This window comes from Mustela putorius, unplaced genomic scaffold, assembly GCF_011764305.1.
Source record: "Mustela putorius furo isolate JIRA1106 unplaced genomic scaffold, ASM1176430v1.1 tig00003845_pilon_pilon_pilon, whole genome shotgun sequence".
NCBI classification, from domain to species: Eukaryota; Metazoa; Chordata; class Mammalia; order Carnivora; family Mustelidae; genus Mustela; species Mustela putorius.
In genome coordinates this window covers 1,620,758-1,639,089 of record NW_025421998.1, presented here as the reverse complement: position 1 = coordinate 1,639,089, position 18,332 = coordinate 1,620,758, and the positions used below count along the sequence as shown (strand labels likewise).

At 38.7% G+C, this 18,332-nt stretch overlaps 1 protein-coding gene and 1 long non-coding RNA gene across 3 annotated transcripts in view; one reads left to right on the top strand and one right to left on the bottom strand.

Annotated features, from left to right (window-relative positions):
* Nucleotides 1-1,265: 1,265 nt before the first annotated feature.
* The window catches only part of CDK13 (cyclin dependent kinase 13), a 119,804-nt gene continuing 102,737 nt past the window's right edge, over nucleotides 1,266-18,332 (bottom strand). Inside the window, exons 10-14 of one of the 2 annotated variants that reach the window (XM_013059285.2) lie at nucleotides 13,195-13,311; nucleotides 12,522-12,653; nucleotides 5,842-6,047; nucleotides 3,315-3,767; nucleotides 1,266-2,682 (exon numbers count right to left, since the gene is read on the bottom strand). In XM_013059285.2, the coding sequence (XP_012914739.2) occupies nucleotides 1,832-2,682; nucleotides 3,315-3,767; nucleotides 5,842-6,047; nucleotides 12,522-12,653; nucleotides 13,195-13,311 (1,759 nt within the window). In that variant the 3' untranslated portion in view covers nucleotides 1,266-1,831. The remainder of the gene's footprint in view (nucleotides 2,683-3,314; nucleotides 3,768-5,841; nucleotides 6,048-12,521; nucleotides 12,654-13,194; nucleotides 13,312-18,332) is intronic. The other variant, XM_013059288.2, reaches the window with a different exon arrangement.
* Nucleotides 6,047-18,332, top strand: part of LOC123394844 — a 30,060-nt gene continuing 17,774 nt past the window's right edge. The window contains exons 1-2 of the long non-coding RNA XR_006609559.1: nucleotides 6,047-7,077; nucleotides 13,692-13,854. This is a non-coding gene — a long non-coding RNA (uncharacterized LOC123394844). The remainder of the gene's footprint in view (nucleotides 7,078-13,691; nucleotides 13,855-18,332) is intronic.

Below are 18,332 nucleotides of genomic sequence, written 5' to 3'. Positions count from 1 at the left end.
GACATCAACTCATTTTATAGCAGTAAAATGGTAAAATATCCACTTTAAAATATCCTGTCACCAAACTACAATGTTTCCCATATACTGTTTTGAAATGAAGGGTCACAAGTCAGATAGAGGGCATGGGGGTAAAAAGACTGAGTTTAGAACTGGAGCAATTTCCATTCTAAAACAGTTCTTTCAATTTACAATTCCAATCAAAAAGTAAGTTACCCGGAGAGCAGTTAAAACAAAATGGCTAATTGGCACGACTCTCATTTCCAGAGTTTATTTTTCCATTTAGTGATTAACGGAAACACTGGTTCTTCACCTTTGGTTCCTTTCGAGAATTATTATAATTCTGTGTGTGCGTGAGCGTGCACGAAAAGTTAGTTAGACTTGACACCATTACAGCTTACATAAGGGTTAGTCTGTCATTCTTTGTTGCTTTTAAAAAAAGAAAAAAATGTTAAAAATGAACTAAAGTTGCTCTAAGTCTGGCAGAAGTCGTAATAAACCTCACAGAAGGTAAGAGGAGGGAAGAGAAGAGGTTTTCTTTCACTACTTTTTCTTTTTAGCATCAGTAAATTCAATCTAGGCAATGTTTCTAGTTAACAAACCGAACAGTTAAATTTTTTCTTAAAATGGCATTGCATAACTTAAGATATATGATGTTTGCCACCCACCCCCCCATAAACTTTAACAGAATCAGGGAAATTCTGTTTCTGAAGCCTTGCGTCTACACTACTGCCTTCCAATGATCCATGACAAAATGAAACAGGGACAATATGGCAGCCTGGGAAAAAATGGTACTTGGAAATGCTCATTTAGCTATTACTTTCAACCACTTAAATGACATAACTTTGTAGACTTCTTGGAAGTAACGAGGTCCTGACTGGAGTTCTAGTCCCTTTGTTTGCTCTCACTCTCCTATCAAGACCAGGTGATAGTGGAAGGTAACACAGCCCAGCGATAGGCAAGAAAGAAGTGGGACAGGCAGAGGGAATGGATCTAGCAGGAACTGACAGGCAGCCCCGAAAACACTGGAGAGCTCCCTGCCTCTTCAATACAGTGTATTGATTCCCTTTAGAAGACAAATGGGTATAAAGGTTAACTGCTTTTTCAGACCTTAAGCTTACCTGTTAAGGCACTTACTTACCCTCCCCACCCCATATTTTTCATATAAAACCCACTATTTCATTTGAATGCATTTTGCTCGGCTATGATAATCTGCAAAATAAAACAAAAATAACGTTGACCATTTTTTTTTTTATAAAACTGTTGCATCAAGAGAAAGGTTGTGTTTTATTTTCTGAAGTGAGCACAAAGTACACCTTTCACAATAACACTGAAAGCAGGTGCAAAGACTGACAGTGACCTTTGACTAAAGGTAGCTTTGTAAAAAGAAAATACCAAATAAATCAGTGCCCTTTCTGATTGTTGTAAAACTGAGGGGGGCAGGGGAGGGGTTGGTTGGTTGTTACATAAAAGTTGGTCCAAACTTACAAAATAAGCACAAATGTGCATAGTTCAGAAGATCTGCAAGAGGGCCATAAAAGACTCTTATGTCCCTAAGATTAGCATCCACTTAAAACTGCAAGAATACAAAATAAAACTGTTAACTAGAATTTGTGAAGATGTACAATCAACAGATCTAGTTTTTAGAACAGCATGAATTTAAGCAAAGGTTTTTTTTCTTTTTTTTTAAACTATTGTATGCAAGACCCTTTTCCACATAAAAATAAAGCTGTTGTTGAATTAATATTATTCAAGTCTCTTGGATTGCTGCCTTAAATTGCAGCTAGAAAAGTCTTTCCAGATAAAAATGATGTGCCTGAGGAAAAACAGATACTCAGTATGGTAACCCTCTGCCTCGACCTCTGCCAGCTGGTGTGCTAATGTGTCCCCTGTATCCTTGTGAGTATCCAGGTCCTTGGGCAGGAGAAGTCCAGGTCTGCCCGTGCATGAGGCCAGGGCCACCCGGGTTTTCCTGTAAGTTACCGCCATAGTTATAGTTGTGCATCTTTGCTGGCAAAGGATGAGTACTCTCTGGCCCTGCGGGAGGGTCACTGCTGTTGGCCAGGACTGCAATGGGGCCATGGCTATATTCAAATCTGTGGTCCTTGTCTCCACTAAACAACATGGGACCGGTATTGAGGTAAATGTCTCCATATCCAGCTACTGAACTGGGAAATGACTCGGAAAAGGCAGAAGGCTGAGGCGGACCACCAGAATGAGATGAAGCAGTACTGTAGTTATCCAAAGACTGAATATCCGAGTTTCCAATGAAGCTCCGTCGTTCCAGTGTTGGAGCAGAGCTACCTCCCAGACCGTCACTGCTAACGTAGGGAGCGGAAGAGAAAGAGGAGGATCCAAAATTGTCCTTGTAGTCGGAAGTGGGTACGTAAGTATCTCCTGCCTGGTAATCAATACCACTTTCTCTTTTGGGGTCATCCTGGGGCTGATGCTGGGCGAGCAGCTGTAACAAGGCAGCTTTCACTCCGGCGTGAGGGTCAGTTAACGCAGAGCTAGTGGTGGGAACATGCTGGTTTTCTGTCCGATAATCCAGATCTTCTTCAGTGACTGGTGGTGGTTCAGGTGGCTCAGGAGGTCGCTGATCAGGAGGCAGAATACGAGGCCGGTCTGGTTCTGGTGTGAGCTCCAACATCCTCATATCTTGATGCTGAATGAGGTCATCTTGCCCTAAGTGACGCAAAGCAAAAAAAAAAGAGTTACAAGTTATCATGGAAAACCAGAAGTTCCAAACAGTCCATGTTTCCTATGGGTGGTTGTAATGAACACCAGAAGTTCCATCTCTGGAGAAAGGGGAAAAAAAAAAGAGAGAGAGAGAGAAAGGAAGGATGGAAAGAAGGAAAAAAGGAAGGGAAGGGAAAGCAAAAGAAGGAAAAAGGGATGGAAGTGCTAATTTGCAGGCTACCGCTTAAGTCTACGGTGACTGAAAAATTTAATTGCATTTGACTTCTCAAAGGTATCTCACATCAACCTATTTATCGCTTGAAGAACAAAAAGCTCCTATCCACAGAGTCTCTGCCTTGGTCAGTATCGTCTTGTAGTTGGAGTAAAGACTATTTCTCAACTACAGGTTTACATGAGAAGGCTCTACGGCATTCATAATGAGCCAAGTCACACGTGAGGAATTTGTTAAAGAAGCTGCTCCTAGAAATAAAACGACTAAGGAGACAACCCACCACCTGGGATTTTTCAGAACCCGTCCGCCGGTGATGCCACGGACACTCCACGTCACCGCTGCCCCCCAACACCACACACACGGCGCGGGCAGCAGCGTGTTAGAGATGGGCCATCTGCACACTCACCTGATGCCGGGGTGCTAGGTTCTGGAGGTGGCCTGAGTTGTAACGACGCTTCGTGTCCTGATCCATTTTCCCTCTCTTCTAGCAGCACATCCTTCTGCTTTGACTGCTGGGCCTTTATTAACTGAGTCAGCAGAACCGCAAACGCGCTCTGCACGGCCGCCTGCGCAGCGTCCGTCTCCACTTTAGGCTGCGTGCTCTGAGAAGAAGGCTGAATTCCTCCCAATGGTTTCGAAGACTCCTGCTGTGGTGTGGATGGATCTGTCTGTTTTTCACCTGTTGCCAAAATTCCAGCAGGAAGGTTTATTTTATTTAGCTGCTGTTGAGTCTCAGAGTTTACCTTAATGTTCAACACTTGGACAAAATCAGTCATATTAACACTTGTTTTAGACTGCAGTAGGTTTAGGAGAATTGCCAATTCACTGTGGTTTAACTGCGGTCCAGGGCCTGTTTTTACTAAAGACAAAATTTGTATTAATTAGCATTGCCATAATTCATAGCACATCCCGCCCCCTAAAATGGCCCTGTGTGACCATATTCAAATGTACATTTGTGGGACAGTGTTTAAGAAATGCTGTGAAAAAGGCATCTCAGTCTAGTTCTAATTTCATGGACGTTTAAGATGGAACTGCTCTGAAGTTAAAACAACTGAAACTGTGGCCCATTCTTCAGGGGGAAATACTTCACAAAGGAAACGTGAGACTATGGCTGGAAGCCCATACCCTACACAGAAGCAGGAACCAGGAGGGCAGAGGAGGAGGCACCTACAGAGTCCGCATTCTCTAAGCATTTCACATCCTTTACTCCTCACAGCAACCTTAAAGCCATGATCTGTTATTAGTATGCGCTGCCCCCTTTTTTTTTTAACTGAAGAAACTGACCTCCGGAGACACTAACTCACATGCCCAAAGTCACGCACTCTAAGTGGCTGAGTTGAGGTGAGAACCTGGGTGCTCTGATTCCAGACTCACAGCTCTACTCACTGTACTGCTCATCTAAAATAATACTTTTTATATCTAAGGACTGTACCTTATTTTTGCAGTAAATTCACACTGATGTTGTAGAATCTTTCATAAATGTATTTTATTCAAATTACCATTTTTTAAGTTAACTCACTTTGGGAAGCTCGGACCTCCTACAGAAACATGCTTATGATGTGGACACAAGAGGGTTTTAGCTCAGCATCAGCAAAACACCTGTTTTTCTCGAATTTTCCATTTAGACTTGTGATAGTTACACAGGTTCTTGTGCAAGCCTCTGTGAGTCACATGGAACAAGGCTCGAGGGTATATACTACCATGGAAGCTCAGTGACACTACATCGATAAGCAATTTCTCTAAGAATAAAAGGCAAATAGAAGAGAGACTTCAAGAAGATGAAACACTGATGATTAAGGCTATCCTTTTATTTTCTCTTTATATATCTTGAGATACTTTTATTACTTCTTAGTTATTTTTAGGTTAACTTGAAACAAACTTTTGCAAATTCTTCTCATGACCCCCAGGCATTAATAAGTAAGGAGCCAAGCCTGTTTGCTGTGGCGCTAAGAGCCAGTTTCCCTCATTCTCCAGTTCATGGACGTTTAACCTCTATCAGCAGAGGTTCTGTAATGATGCTCTCTCCTCTACAGAAAGGGCATTTTCTTATTTTAAGACAGCTGATGATAACAAAAATGGAGCACAGAGGATTCATTTCTATTTCACAAAACCAGAATTCTCACTTCTTAACAGTGACAGTTAAAAAGGGGGGGGGGACAAAAAATGAAATGTTGACCAACAAGTAACAACTGGTTTTGGTTTGTAATGTAACATGTATCAGCGCTTTAATGTAGTCTGACCAAGGTCAAGTATAAGCTTGCAGCTTACATGGGAAAGCATTAAAGGTAATCTCTCTCAGGCTTTCTCAGCTAATCTACTCTATATTTATACTCCACCACCAAAAATTGAATCTGATCAGACCTGTTTTCATCAACCAACTGACCTTTAAAATCTAAACCTAAATGACAGAATGAGTTTAATAAGATTTCCAACCACACTGAAAAGGTTTCATTCTCAGGAAGAAGCTGACTCTTCTAACAACTGAGTCAGAGGAAGAAATCTGTTTCCCCCAAATAGCCTTCTTCATCATACATCAAGCCCTTTCTGGCACAACAGGAGAGTCCAATCTTTGAGATTCTAGAATATAATGGGACATATATTAAGAGTGAGTGGATATTATAAACCATATAAAACAGCTTCTTTTAGGAATTCGGCTGTTTCCCTGTATCTGTCTATGAACGCCCACACTAGAGCAGGCAGAAAGTCAGGAAACCTGGCCTCTTACTGATCGCTCTCTGCCGAGTCCATCTTAACCCACGGTGACTTCCTACTGAGGCACCTGGGAGCAGTGCGGCGTCTGCGCAGGCAATTCCCAGGGAAGTGTTGAGTGCGGGGAATAAACCTGAATGTTTCAACCACAGATGCGAGCAGTCTCATCACCGTGAGGCCAGAACAAGGGAAGAACACCGACCGCCACGCAAAGCACTACTGACCAGGTGCGAGACTCGAGTTGGCCTGAGGTTTCAGCTGCGAAGATGGCAGCGTGCCCTGCGGGGTGCTGGCCCTGCTGTCGTCGAAGCCAAGAGACAAGTCCTTCCTGGGGGCTTTCACTGTGGACACATCATCAGTCATGCCCATCTGCTTCTGTCGTCTTCGCTTCTTACTCCACAGCTCATGACAATCTTGCCATAAAGGAAGGCTGGAAAAAAAAGTATCCAATTGTGTGCAATGTTACTTCTTAACAACACCCCAAAACTGCTAACAGTCACTACAGAGCTGCTCCCCCCCCACCCTGCCAGTCGTTCCAGAAGACTGCAGACACATGCTGTGTGACTCCTCAGTAAAAATCAGCCTTGACGCCCGCCCCCCAACTTCAGGGCTTCACCTCTACAGCCAGACTATTTTTCTGTGACTTCTGAATGATCAGTAAATAATCATCAAACTATGAACGAAGAACACAAGTTCATAAAAGTATGTTACTATCATCCTTGGTGCAACCTTTTAAAGCCGGTTCTTCTCACAGTCCACCACACATTGAACAGGACATGGGGAAAAAAGGGGAAAAAATGCCACTTGCAGAAAATGGAAACAGGATTAAAAAGTAGCAAAAGCTAGGAGATGACGTCTGTGAAAAACTTCCTAGTAAAAGCGTCTTACTTTTTTAATGCCCTCTTATTTACTTCCATAATGAAGTGCTCTAAAATTAAACTATGCTACAGAGAAGTTTCAAAAATAGGTAATCCAGGCTCATGACTACCTGTCAACAAAGATTCTGAAAAACTAGCAACTATCAAAATTACCCACAATTCTGAAACAATTCTGCCTTAATGTGATTTCATAAAACTGAAAACACTATAGAGTAACTTTTGCTTAAAGACATAAACGTTTGATTTAGAAGTTGATTTCTTCTTATCCTAATAAAAATTCCAAAGGGAAGTTACTATTATATCTATTTTAAAGATGAGAAAATTGAGGCTTGGAAAGGTTAATAAACTTGCCCAGAATAACTACAAATGCCCTTACACAGCCCCAACCTGGTGATAGATCTGCCACCTTTAACCTGGATATGTTTCCCTCTAGGGATGCTCTCCAAGGGGTACACCTGAAACTGCTGTAAAGTAACTCGCATCTCTCTTTGTCCTCTTTCCTGACTTCAATCCTTGAGAGTGGCCTGCACAGCAAGTTCATTCACACCTCCTCTTCCAGTTACTCTCATCTCACGTTATAAGGTAAAGGCATATGCAACAATATGGTCCAATCTTAGCAATATAATATTAAGTAAAAAAAGTCATTCCCAAAAGATTACAAACAGCATGATACCCTTTTAATAAATTTTTAATAAAATTAAAAACAACTAAAATTTTTAAATATAACTTTTTATGAATACATATAGATGGCAACAAAAGTATATACAAAAGAAAACAGGGATGATGGTTACCTCAGGTGGAGGGAGGCAAGGGGATAGGTCGTAGGGCAGGGGGTGGGGAGAGGGGATGATATGACTAACGGAGGTTATTGTCAAGGTTCTAGCTTTTATTTGGTAGGTTCATGGCTGCTTATTAAAATCATTTAAAATAACTAAGTAACTAAAAGAAAAAAAAGAGAGCCATGCATGGACCAATGATGAGTGACACGAGGATTATGATTAAACCAAGTCTATGCACCTGAGGTCCAAAAACAAAACAAAGGCATACCTCTCAGCCATCTTACTATGGTGCATTGCCTCAGCGTGTAAAAACCTCCTGGAGTAACAAACAAAGGTACAATTTGAAATATTGATATTGGGAAGCTTTAAGGCATCATAAACCCGCCAAAGACTTTCCTTTCTGTGCGCTGTGCGTGTGCATGTATCATAAGATGTGTGGCCTTAGTCCCTGCTGGAATATTCTGAATTCAGATACGCTGCGGAGTAGGGAAACTGGAGTGACCTCACTTCGAGGCTCTTGCGGCAAAGCCCCATGAGAAGAAAGCAAGCAAAGAACTCCACTAACAAGGGCTTTGGTTCCCTCCCATAGTTTAAAGCTAACAGCTTCCTCTATGGATTATCTCAACACTCATCTCTAGGAAAGAGAAGCAATACCCAACAAACAGCTGAAACGTACAGGTTAGTGACTCTGACTCTGGATACACCAGCAATGTTTTCCAGGATGACCAAATTTTTATTTGCTTTTCTGAAGGTTCAAATACTGGCTCAGCCACTTACTTATTGTGTCTCATCAGGCAAGTAACTTGACCTCTGTGCCTCAGTTTCCTTATCTTTAAAAATGAGATCAGCAATACAATCTACCTTATGGGGTAGAGGTAATACATGTTAACATACGCAGGCACTGGACAGTGCCTCTCACACAGCAGGCACTATATTCATGTCTGATGCCATTTACCATCATTCAACATGACAGCTGAAAACTACTTTAATCAAATCACATCATGAAATATTTATTCCAATTACAGTTGATCACATTTTATCTTAGAAATTGGTGTTTTTTACTTGCTGTTAAGAAAAAATAAAATTATAGGCTAGCTGTCACTCTAATTCACTTTTTAGCAGAAAATGCCTTCTTTTCATTAAATCAGAAAAATCTGACACCACGTCTCATACAATTAATGTAGTTGTTTTGGTTTTTTAATATCCCATTCTCATTTGATTATTCCAAAAAAAATGACAAGTTTAATAAATACACATAGCTCCCAAAGGAATACCACGCCAATGCTTTTCTTCACAGTCCTCACCTCACAGATAATTGATCATTTTAACTACCTATTACATATTACAAAATAATGAGATGTTTCTATAACTCTTAATTTATATATTAAATCGATAGCATTATAATTTCAACCTGACTGCTTTAGTGATATATCCCTAATTTATTACTGGATTACAGCCTGTTCACCAAAATGTGTATTTAACATCCTTATTTTTAATGGAGAAATGCAGTCAGTTGTGTTCTGATAAAAATTAAGTGAATTTAGGTGATGTGTTTGACAATATGGAGAGAATTTCCAATTAGGTAATGTGGCACGCGCTTCCCATTAATGGGATGTATCTACGGTTCCAAGGCTTCCACAAAAACATTTAATAAGAAAAACAATCTAACATACAGACTGGCCAAGTTGTACTGACATTACATGTTGACTTCCTAAACTTTTCTACGTATACTAGATGAAACAAGCACTAATAAAAGAAAAAGTACCAAGTGTAAAAAGTCATTTAGGGGCACCTGGATGACTCAGTTGGTTAAGTGACTAACTCCTGACTTAGGCTCAGGTAATGATCTCAGGGTAGAGAGATTTGAGCCCCATGTTTGGAACTGTACTGGGTGTGGAGCCTGCCTAAGATTCTCTCTCCCGGGTGCCTGGGTGGCTCAGTTGGTTAAACGCCTGCCTTTGGCTCCAGGTCATGATCCCCAGATCTGGGATTTCTCTCTCGAAAATAAACAAAAATCTTTAATAAAAAAAATTTTCTCTCTCCCTCTTCCTCCACCCCTCCCCAGCCCCCCACCCCTGGTTCATGTGCCCTCCTCTAAAAAAAAAAAACAAAAAAACAAAACAAGAAGGCATTTATTAAGTATTGGTAAAGCTTCTTTAGCTTACTTTCTCAAATTTTGAAAAAAATGATTAATTACTGGATTAAAAAAAAGTCTCTTCAAGTCACATGGTTTCTAATTCTTTACTATCAAGAAAATTATGAGAAAGAATCCTAAAGTTGACATCTGAAAGATCATTCTAATAATTTCTGATGACAGGGGCACCTGGGTCGCTCAGTGGGTTAGGCCTCTGCCTTTGGCTCAGGTCACAGTCTCAGGGTCCTGGGATTGAGTCCCACATCAGGCTCTCTGCTCAGCAGGGAGCCTGCTTCCCCGTCTTTCTGCCTGCCTCTCTGCCTACTTGTGATCTCTCTCTCTGTCAAATAAATAAATAGAAATCTTTAAAAAAAAAAAATCTCAGGGTGCTTGGGTGGCTCAGTGGGTTAAGCCTCTGCCTTTGGCTTGGGTCATGATTCCAGGGTCCTGGGATCAAGCCCCGCATTGGGCTCTCTGCTCAGCGGGGAGCCTGCTTTCTCCTCTCTCAGCCTACCTCTCCGCCTACTTGTGAGCTCTGTCTGTCAAATAAATAAATAAAATCTTAAAAAAAAAAAATCTCTGATGACAAATCACTATGTGATTTTTGCAAGCCATGTGGAAGAAATGCAAAGAAATCAGTGACAAAACTATGACAAGAGTCCATCTGTTCGTGAAGGCTTATTTACAAGGGTACTTATAAAAATAAAAAATAAAATTACAATTAATGTGGGACTTTGTCATTCTAGAATAAGGAGTATTAACTGATAGATATTAAAATTACATGGGGGATCATAGCCCTACTATTTCATTAGGTTGCATCACCAACCAAATTTACATAAACATACACACACACACACATATTCATTTTTTATTTTTTAAGTAGGCTCCACACCCAGCATGGAGCCCAACATGGCTTCAACTCATGACCCAGAGATCAAGACCTGAGCTAAGATCAAACAGTTGGACACTTGACTGACTGAGCCACTCACACACCCCTTTCTTCCCTTTTTTTTAAAAAAAAAATTTTAATTGAAGTAGAGTTAACATATAACATTATATTAGCTTCAGGGGTACAACATAGTGATTCAACAATTTTCTTTCCATTTTTAAACTTAAATTAACATACTAGTAATATTTGCAAAGATCAATTGATCAAGAAGAAAAAAAAAGGCTTTGTATTTTCTAAATGACTCTTGGTGAATATCAAAATGCTAAGATATTTTGATCCCGCTGGACACATTTACAAGAGTGATATAACTGCCCATTTGAAAATGTCAACACTTACCATACACTGAAATTTATATCTTTTGCAACTATTCCAACCCTTGATTAAAAAAAGTTTATACACCAATTTAAAAATATGCTCAATATAGCTTTTATCAGAAATCTTTCCTGTGGACCAATTAAACCAAGAGATCAACTTAGTATTACCTTGTGAGAAAAATGACCTTATATTCCTCTTGACAGGATAAAGCAAGAAGCTCACCTCACTACCTCAGTAGTATTCTTGACACATACAAAGGTTACTCTAATTCTGATCACAAGAAAGCCATCAGAGCTAGATTATAGAATGTTTTACAAAACAGGTAGCTTCAACTCTTCAAAAATGTCAATGTCATAAAAGCCCTACCCAAAGAGTAATTAAAGACTGAAGAGACACTGCAACTAAATGAAATGTGTGAGCTTTGAATGAATTCTTCATCTAAGACAAAAAAAACAAAACAAAACACAACCCCAAAAACCAGACTATAAAGGAAATTACTGGGCCAACTGGAGAAATCTGAATATGGACTATCTACTAGATACCGCAATGTTAAATTTCTTACGCTTTATAATCGTACTGTAGTTATAAAGTCCTAGTTCTTACAGAAACACAGCAAATTATTGATAAGTGTCGTGTCACTCTCACAATATAATAGTTCAGGAAAAAAGGCTTATTATATATAGTGATAAAGCAGATGTCAGTGACTATTGAATCTACATGAAGGGTATACAAATGCTCATTGTACTATTCTTCCTGTTTTTCTGTAGAGGTGAAATGTTTCCAAATCAAAAGTTGAAAAGAATTCTTCTTTGAAGGAAGAAGAGTCAAAGTTTCAAAAGAATGATTCAGATCCTTCAACTTCAAATGATAGATCCTTTTTGTCTTTCAAACCATCCAGTAATGGCAATTCATATATAGTTCAATAAAAACTTAATAAAGCTGAATATGAAGGTCTTAGAAAATATAATAAGCCCAATCTAAGTGATAAGTGGAAGAGCCAGGATTTGGAACTCCAAAGCCCACGTTTGTTCATTCATAATACACTAATTTTATTACATGGAAACATTTTATTATAGAAATAGGCTTGCTTTTTATCAATTTTTAAAGTTATCCCTACAAAGTTTCTAGAGCCTATCAAAAAGAACCAAATGGACTGCTTTGTCCCCTCCCCCTCCCCCCCAAATAGATCTAGAGAAATTATAGGAGCCACGAGGGAATGAAGGTTCAAGAACCCAGTTACTGTGACTCTCAAACTCTATACATTTTCTCTCAATCATACAATAAATTCATTCTATACTGGCTTTTGTTACTAACGCTCTTAGGATTTCCTATTGTATTGTCTGCCAAGGAGCATTTCAGAACTGCTCTTTCTTACTGAACTTGCTGGCTCCACCCTGAACTAGATTTGTATTCTTGGGCAAGTTTCTTAACCTCTTTGAGCCTGCTTCTTCCTCTGTAGAACAGTGACAATAACAATAACCACCTGATAGGAGGGAATACAAGAAAAATGCTTAGCAGAGCACTCAAGTTTTTAACTATAGGAACTAGCAGCAGGATAAACACGAGGTATGGTAGAAGTACTACCAGAATAATATTGGCAGCAGGAATATTAGAGTTGAAATCTAGTAAAATTAGAAAGAGGAAGACTGCTTTTGCTAATCCTGGTTAGCTGAACATGAAACGAGGTTCTGCATTCTAGATGTACAAATTATGTGTGTTACTACTACTCTTTCTTTTGATTTATGCTACTTCTTTTGACTTAACTAATCATGGAAGAGTTTCTGATTGTTTTATAGCGATGCTATTAAAACTGGCCAGATGGGATCTAACATAATGAAAAGCCACTTACTCTGGTGGAGGCATTTTTGAGGGTTCCACGTCCCGCAGGAACTCGCACTGGAGCGCCTGTTCTGCGGTGCAGCGCTTACTGGGATCCAAGGCGAGCATGTAATCAAACAAGTCTAGTGCAGCTGCAGGAATACTGGCAGGAGAGGACGACAGAAGTCATGCATAGTCTCTGACACAAGCTTAGTGTTTCTTTAAGTTGACATTTCATAACATGTTTGCTCTACTTTATTCCAATAGATTCCAAATTTCCCTTTTAAGACACAGTCATTTTTACATAATTTTTTAAAACTGCTATTCTAAATAATTTGAAATTTGGCCAACAATGGTGTATCTTATTACTGTTGGAAATTTGCGATTATGCCATAAATTAAGAACTGAACAGAACAGTTTCCTATAACAAAATAAAAACCGGAGCTTCATTAAATGGTGTTCCAGCTCTGTCATGTAAGCTCCAAATGAAACACACACCCCTAAATCACCGATACCATAATGACAGTGAGATGGTAATTTGCATGTAGCAAAGGGAAACTCAAAAGTAAAGGACATAGAAGAACTGTGATAGGTCTACCTTGGATCAAGAGAGGACAGAGTGACATTTAGAATTCTCAAGAAATAACTAAAAAAAAAGAAAAAAAATTCAGTGCGATATGGACACTTAAGCATCCCCTTCTTACAAAACAAATTCTTCTCTTAACTTTCGACGATATTGCTTCTTTGGTTTCATGGTGTTGAAATATGGTAGTTTGATTACATCGGGCCACACTGCAGGACACGGACTCCCACATATACGGCTGAACAATACACAAAAAGAGGTACATCAATATAAACTCCACAGAAGAAAAAAATACAGACAACTGCTATATAAAAATCCCCCCATCCTTCAACACAGAAAAGTTGGAGTCTTGATACAATATATAAGAAATTTCATTAAATATTTTAGCATCCCAACTTAATTACTTGTTTTAAGGAATCAATTTATTGTCAGTGGATATTTCTAACACTCCAAACATTCCAATTCCTAAAAAGAAAACCTTCACATTTGCAAAATCAAGTCTTAAAACACAGGTAACACTCCAAATACTTTGACCATGTCTTGAACCGAGATGAAAAATTTTATGCCAATAAATTAAGGAACCAGAGTGTAGGTTTATGTCTTTCTCTGGTCTTACAGGTACCTGTCATTACTTCTGCAAGAACTGCGGAAACAAATTTCCACACAGGAAGGAAACTATACAGTCATGTCTGCTGCTGCATTCCATCAACAGAAGGACCCTCAAAGTAACACTCTTGAAACACAGAAGTTCTTCAGCTTAAGTAATGCCACTGAATTCAAGGTATTGAGAAATTTTAACTGCTTTACTCTGTGCTTATCTGTAGCTTGAAAGCCCTATTTTTGTACTAACGACTAAGTCCCTGTTACAATAATGTGTAGAGGTAACTCCAGCTGGTAAGCATTTAAAAACTCACTCGCCAATAAGTAGATGAAAAATTTGTTAAATATGGTAAGCTTGCATATACTGAACCTCAAAAATAAATGTACACTGAATATAAAATCCTCAGCTGATCTTCACATGTGAAGAGGAAGTGTCCATGCATCACCGACTAAAAATAAAAATGTTCTGTACGTAATAAATATAAATGCACCAGTGTGCATAAACAAGGGATGACTAATGTTGTCCAGCCATCCTTTAGCTGAGCTGTAGAACGCTATCTCAGAAAACATACATATTTACATAAGACAACTGCTCATCTTTTTTAAGCTATGTCCCTAAAATGTACTTTTTTGGTTTCAACAGAGTTTACGATTTTGGAAACACAAGCTTCTAAGAAGGTAGTAAGAGCCTATCCTTTGCACACGGCCAGTCTCTTCTTCCTCCCGACTGGATTTTTACACCTCCTCAAAAATACAGTGGCTCCCTTAGGAAACAAGACTGACCCTGGGTCTCAATCTGCCTTCCTAATCTCAATCCCCAGTTCATCTCTCCCCACTGCCCAATCACACTCTTCAATGTCCGTGATCAAATTCTCTTTCCCTAGATTCTAACTAGTGGAGAATCTTTTTCATTGCTCGAGATTCATATCAAATAATCCATTCAGTGCAGTCTTCTGTATCCCCATGGCAACTCAGAAGGGTCCCTTAGCATTCTACTTGCTTCTTTGGACACTTTTTCATATTTCATGCTGCTTTGTATCTTGGTTGACCTGCCTGTTTCGCTCACTAAAGTGAACCGTGTCTCTCACTGTTTTGTGTACTTCTCCAAGTAAGTATATAAATATAAATACTCCCCGGCAGACTGATGTGTTATTACAGAAGTATGAAGTTCACTGCAATATTTAAAAATGAAGGATACTTTCAACTGCAGAAATACAGGAACATGCACTCAAGATATGGACGAGGTGTGGAATTTTGGCTACAGCTCCAAGGATAGGCAAGCAACAGACAGGTCAAAAGTAAGTAAGGGAAATGTTCCTGGCAAAGAGAAGTCCATAGACAGAGCCATGAAGTAGTCAAGGACAGACATGTGGGAAGAAGACCAAGGAAACAGGTGGAACATGGGGCTCAGGGAGGGTTAGCTGAGAGCACAGATAGGAGCCACACAGTGTTTTAAAAGCCTAACTATAATGAAGACAGACTTGGAAAACAAACTTTAAAACGGAATCCTGTCTGTGATACTGGTTAAACTGCATTGCTGAAGAATCTGTTTCTTCTTTTGTAAAAGAGAGGTTCATTTCCCTTCAAAGCTGTGAGATTAAATGAGCTGGCATCTGGACTGTTCAAAAGCCCTTCGATAAAAGTAAGTTTCATTACCTCTTAGCTGAAGAGCTTCAATTATTTTACTCTGTGTTGTGGGAAGATAGCTGAGTGGTTATCTAGCTGGTAGTAGCACACAGGACAGAACAGATCCACTGAGGCAGGGAAGCTTACTAGGAACTAAGGAAGCAGACAGGACAGCAATTGATGGTAATTGCTTATTAGCAAAAACTAGCCTGATAGCCAGCCAGTTATCTCAAAATCACTTACCGAAGAGGTCTTGAGATGTATCATACACTAAATCCGCAAATACCTGAGGTCTATTTTGGGAATCTATTCTGATCTATGTACTCTGATATCAGTACCATATGGTAGCTTTTAATTTTTGTAAGGCCAACAGAACAAAGCCTTCTATAATCCATTCCTCTAATTAGTCTCCTCAGCATTTTCCTAGGATGAACCTAGCATCAATGCTGTCACACTCCAAAAGTAAGAGCATCTGTTTGGATTCAACTGCAGCTCTGAATTTATAGATTAATTTAGAAAGGACAGCTATCTTCAGAAGGCTTAACACTTCTGTCCCAGAAATACCCCATTTTTCTATTTCCTTCAGTTTTATATTTCCATTTCTTCAATTAGATCTTATATATTGCTTTTTATCAGGTTTTTTAGGACGTTTTTGAATGTATTCTTATTCCTATTATACAGTCTAAGCAGTAAATAGGGAAGTTCTGTTACAGAAGACATTCTTACATATGACATACAAAGTTTTAGATAGCCATCTGAGAGCCTATGGCTCTTACCATAGTTTTAATAGTTTCTTTGAGGCTTTCCAGGTTTACAATCTTATCACCTATAATAATTTTTTCTCTGTTTTTTCAAACATGGATACTTCTTTTTCCTGATATGGTACGGTATGTGACAATTTCTAAACAATGTTACAATGATAATGATGCCACACAATATTGGGTAGTTTTGTTTGGTTTCTAACTTTAATGGGAGTACTCCCTCTCACTGTTTACAAATGGGAAGGATAATGACTTGTGGTTTGAGAAAAACAACACATAATAAAGATAATCACAGCCACACACACAAACTCACGCATATATGCTGTTAAGAATTCATTTATTCCTTTTTACTGTGGGCTTTATTTTTGTAACTTTTAAATTTTAAAGGATACTTCAGTTTTGTTAGTTTCATTTTTAGAAACTATTATAATCATCATCTGCATTTTTCCCCCTGAATAACTCATGTCATGAATCATACTAAAAGCATTCTTAATACCCACACTTACATTCAATAGAGGAGTACTTCCTGGCCTTAGTAAAATACTATCATTTTAGTGTAATGCTGTATCCTACTTGTTCATTTAGATGTTGTACATCAATATTCCTATGTGAGATTAGTACACAGGACTTCTCAAAAATGGAGTTCAGACTCTTTAGGTGAAAGGTATTACTAATACATTATTTGCCTTTTTCAGTGTGTTGATTTTGCACTGATGGTACAAAGCCTATGGTGGAGAATGACCAGCACCTTAGCAAGATTCAAGGCAGTGGCACCAAACTATCAGGCAGTAAATACTCTTCACGACTATACCATCTCCTGGGGTGGGGGCAGGGGTGGGGAAGAGACACACCACATGCCACTTAAGAATGTACTCATTGAAGTGGTAAAAAATCGTTAATGTTATTAAACCCTAACACTATTTGGAACAGTATATATCTTCTTTATATTTTCAATGATGAAGCAGAAAATACTCATAAGCACTTCTGCTGCTCAAGAAATTCTGACAGCTACCCTGAGAAGCACTTGTGCAATTATTTGAGCTGCAAGCTGAAGTAGCCGTGTGTTTTTCATGGACGGTCATTTTTACCTATATGAACAAGCAACACACTATGGTCACTCAGACTTGGGTGTCTGCCAGACATTTTCTCACGTGTGAACGAGTCCACTTGTTACTTCAAGAATGATGACTGCAGTATTTATGTTCAATTATAAAATCCAAGCTTTCAAGAGAAAATTAGAATTACTAGGAAGCTTACATCTATGCCATAGACTCGACAGCTTCACAATAAATATCTGTGGGCTTTTCTGATGAGATTAGTGGTGATAACCAAAATTATATAAAGAAATGTTACATTTAGAAGATCTGCTGAAATAGGGGACCCACTATTTTCCGTATTACCAGTGTTGCAAAATCATCACATATCCAGAGTGCAAGACAGACTAATGCATTTTAATATGCCTTCATATGTTTTCAGACCGTATATTACAACTAACCTATAAGAAATTACCACTTACTTAGTGTAATTTCAAAGAAGAACATGTACAATGACCTGAAAAGACAACCGAAACCAGCATATTACAGAGAGGGAATCCAGATGTTACTCTATTAAGCCAGACATTTCTTTTAATGTCTTTTTATGTAAAATCTTTTGTAAAAGATATGTAAAATATCTTTTTATGTAAAGATGTAAAACAGTGCTACTCATTTCACCAACATTTATTTTAGTTTGGAAAATACAGATGTTTTATAATTAAACAATGTTAACATACTGTTTTAAAATAGGTATTTTTACTTTCTCAGTTTTAATTTCTAGTATGATAAATATTGAATAATAGATATAACTAGCATAAATAAAGCTCCTGGGATCTTTCATAATTTTTAGGAGTGCAGAGAAATTCTTAGCGCAAAAAGTAGCAATTTACAGGATTTTTTATGCTATTGTTCTTTGAAGACACACATGCTTCATTTTTAAAAATCTGGGAGCTTCCCTTCTTTACCTATATTCTAGAACAATCAAAGTCTAAGCCTTTAAAATTATAAAAATCTCACCCGTGTGACCATCTAGGTCTCAGGCTTTGTGTGTATAGGGCCGGGGGAAGGGAGTGGAGGTCAGACAAAAGAAGGGTTCTTTTTATTCCAATCTAATTTTTTCCATGATTGTAATTTTTTAAAAATTTCATAAGCAATGTATACTGTGTGATATAAAGGTTCTTTCTGGCTGCTAAAAGGCTTAGGGTTATAAGTGTGACCCTTATGTTAAAAACATTTTT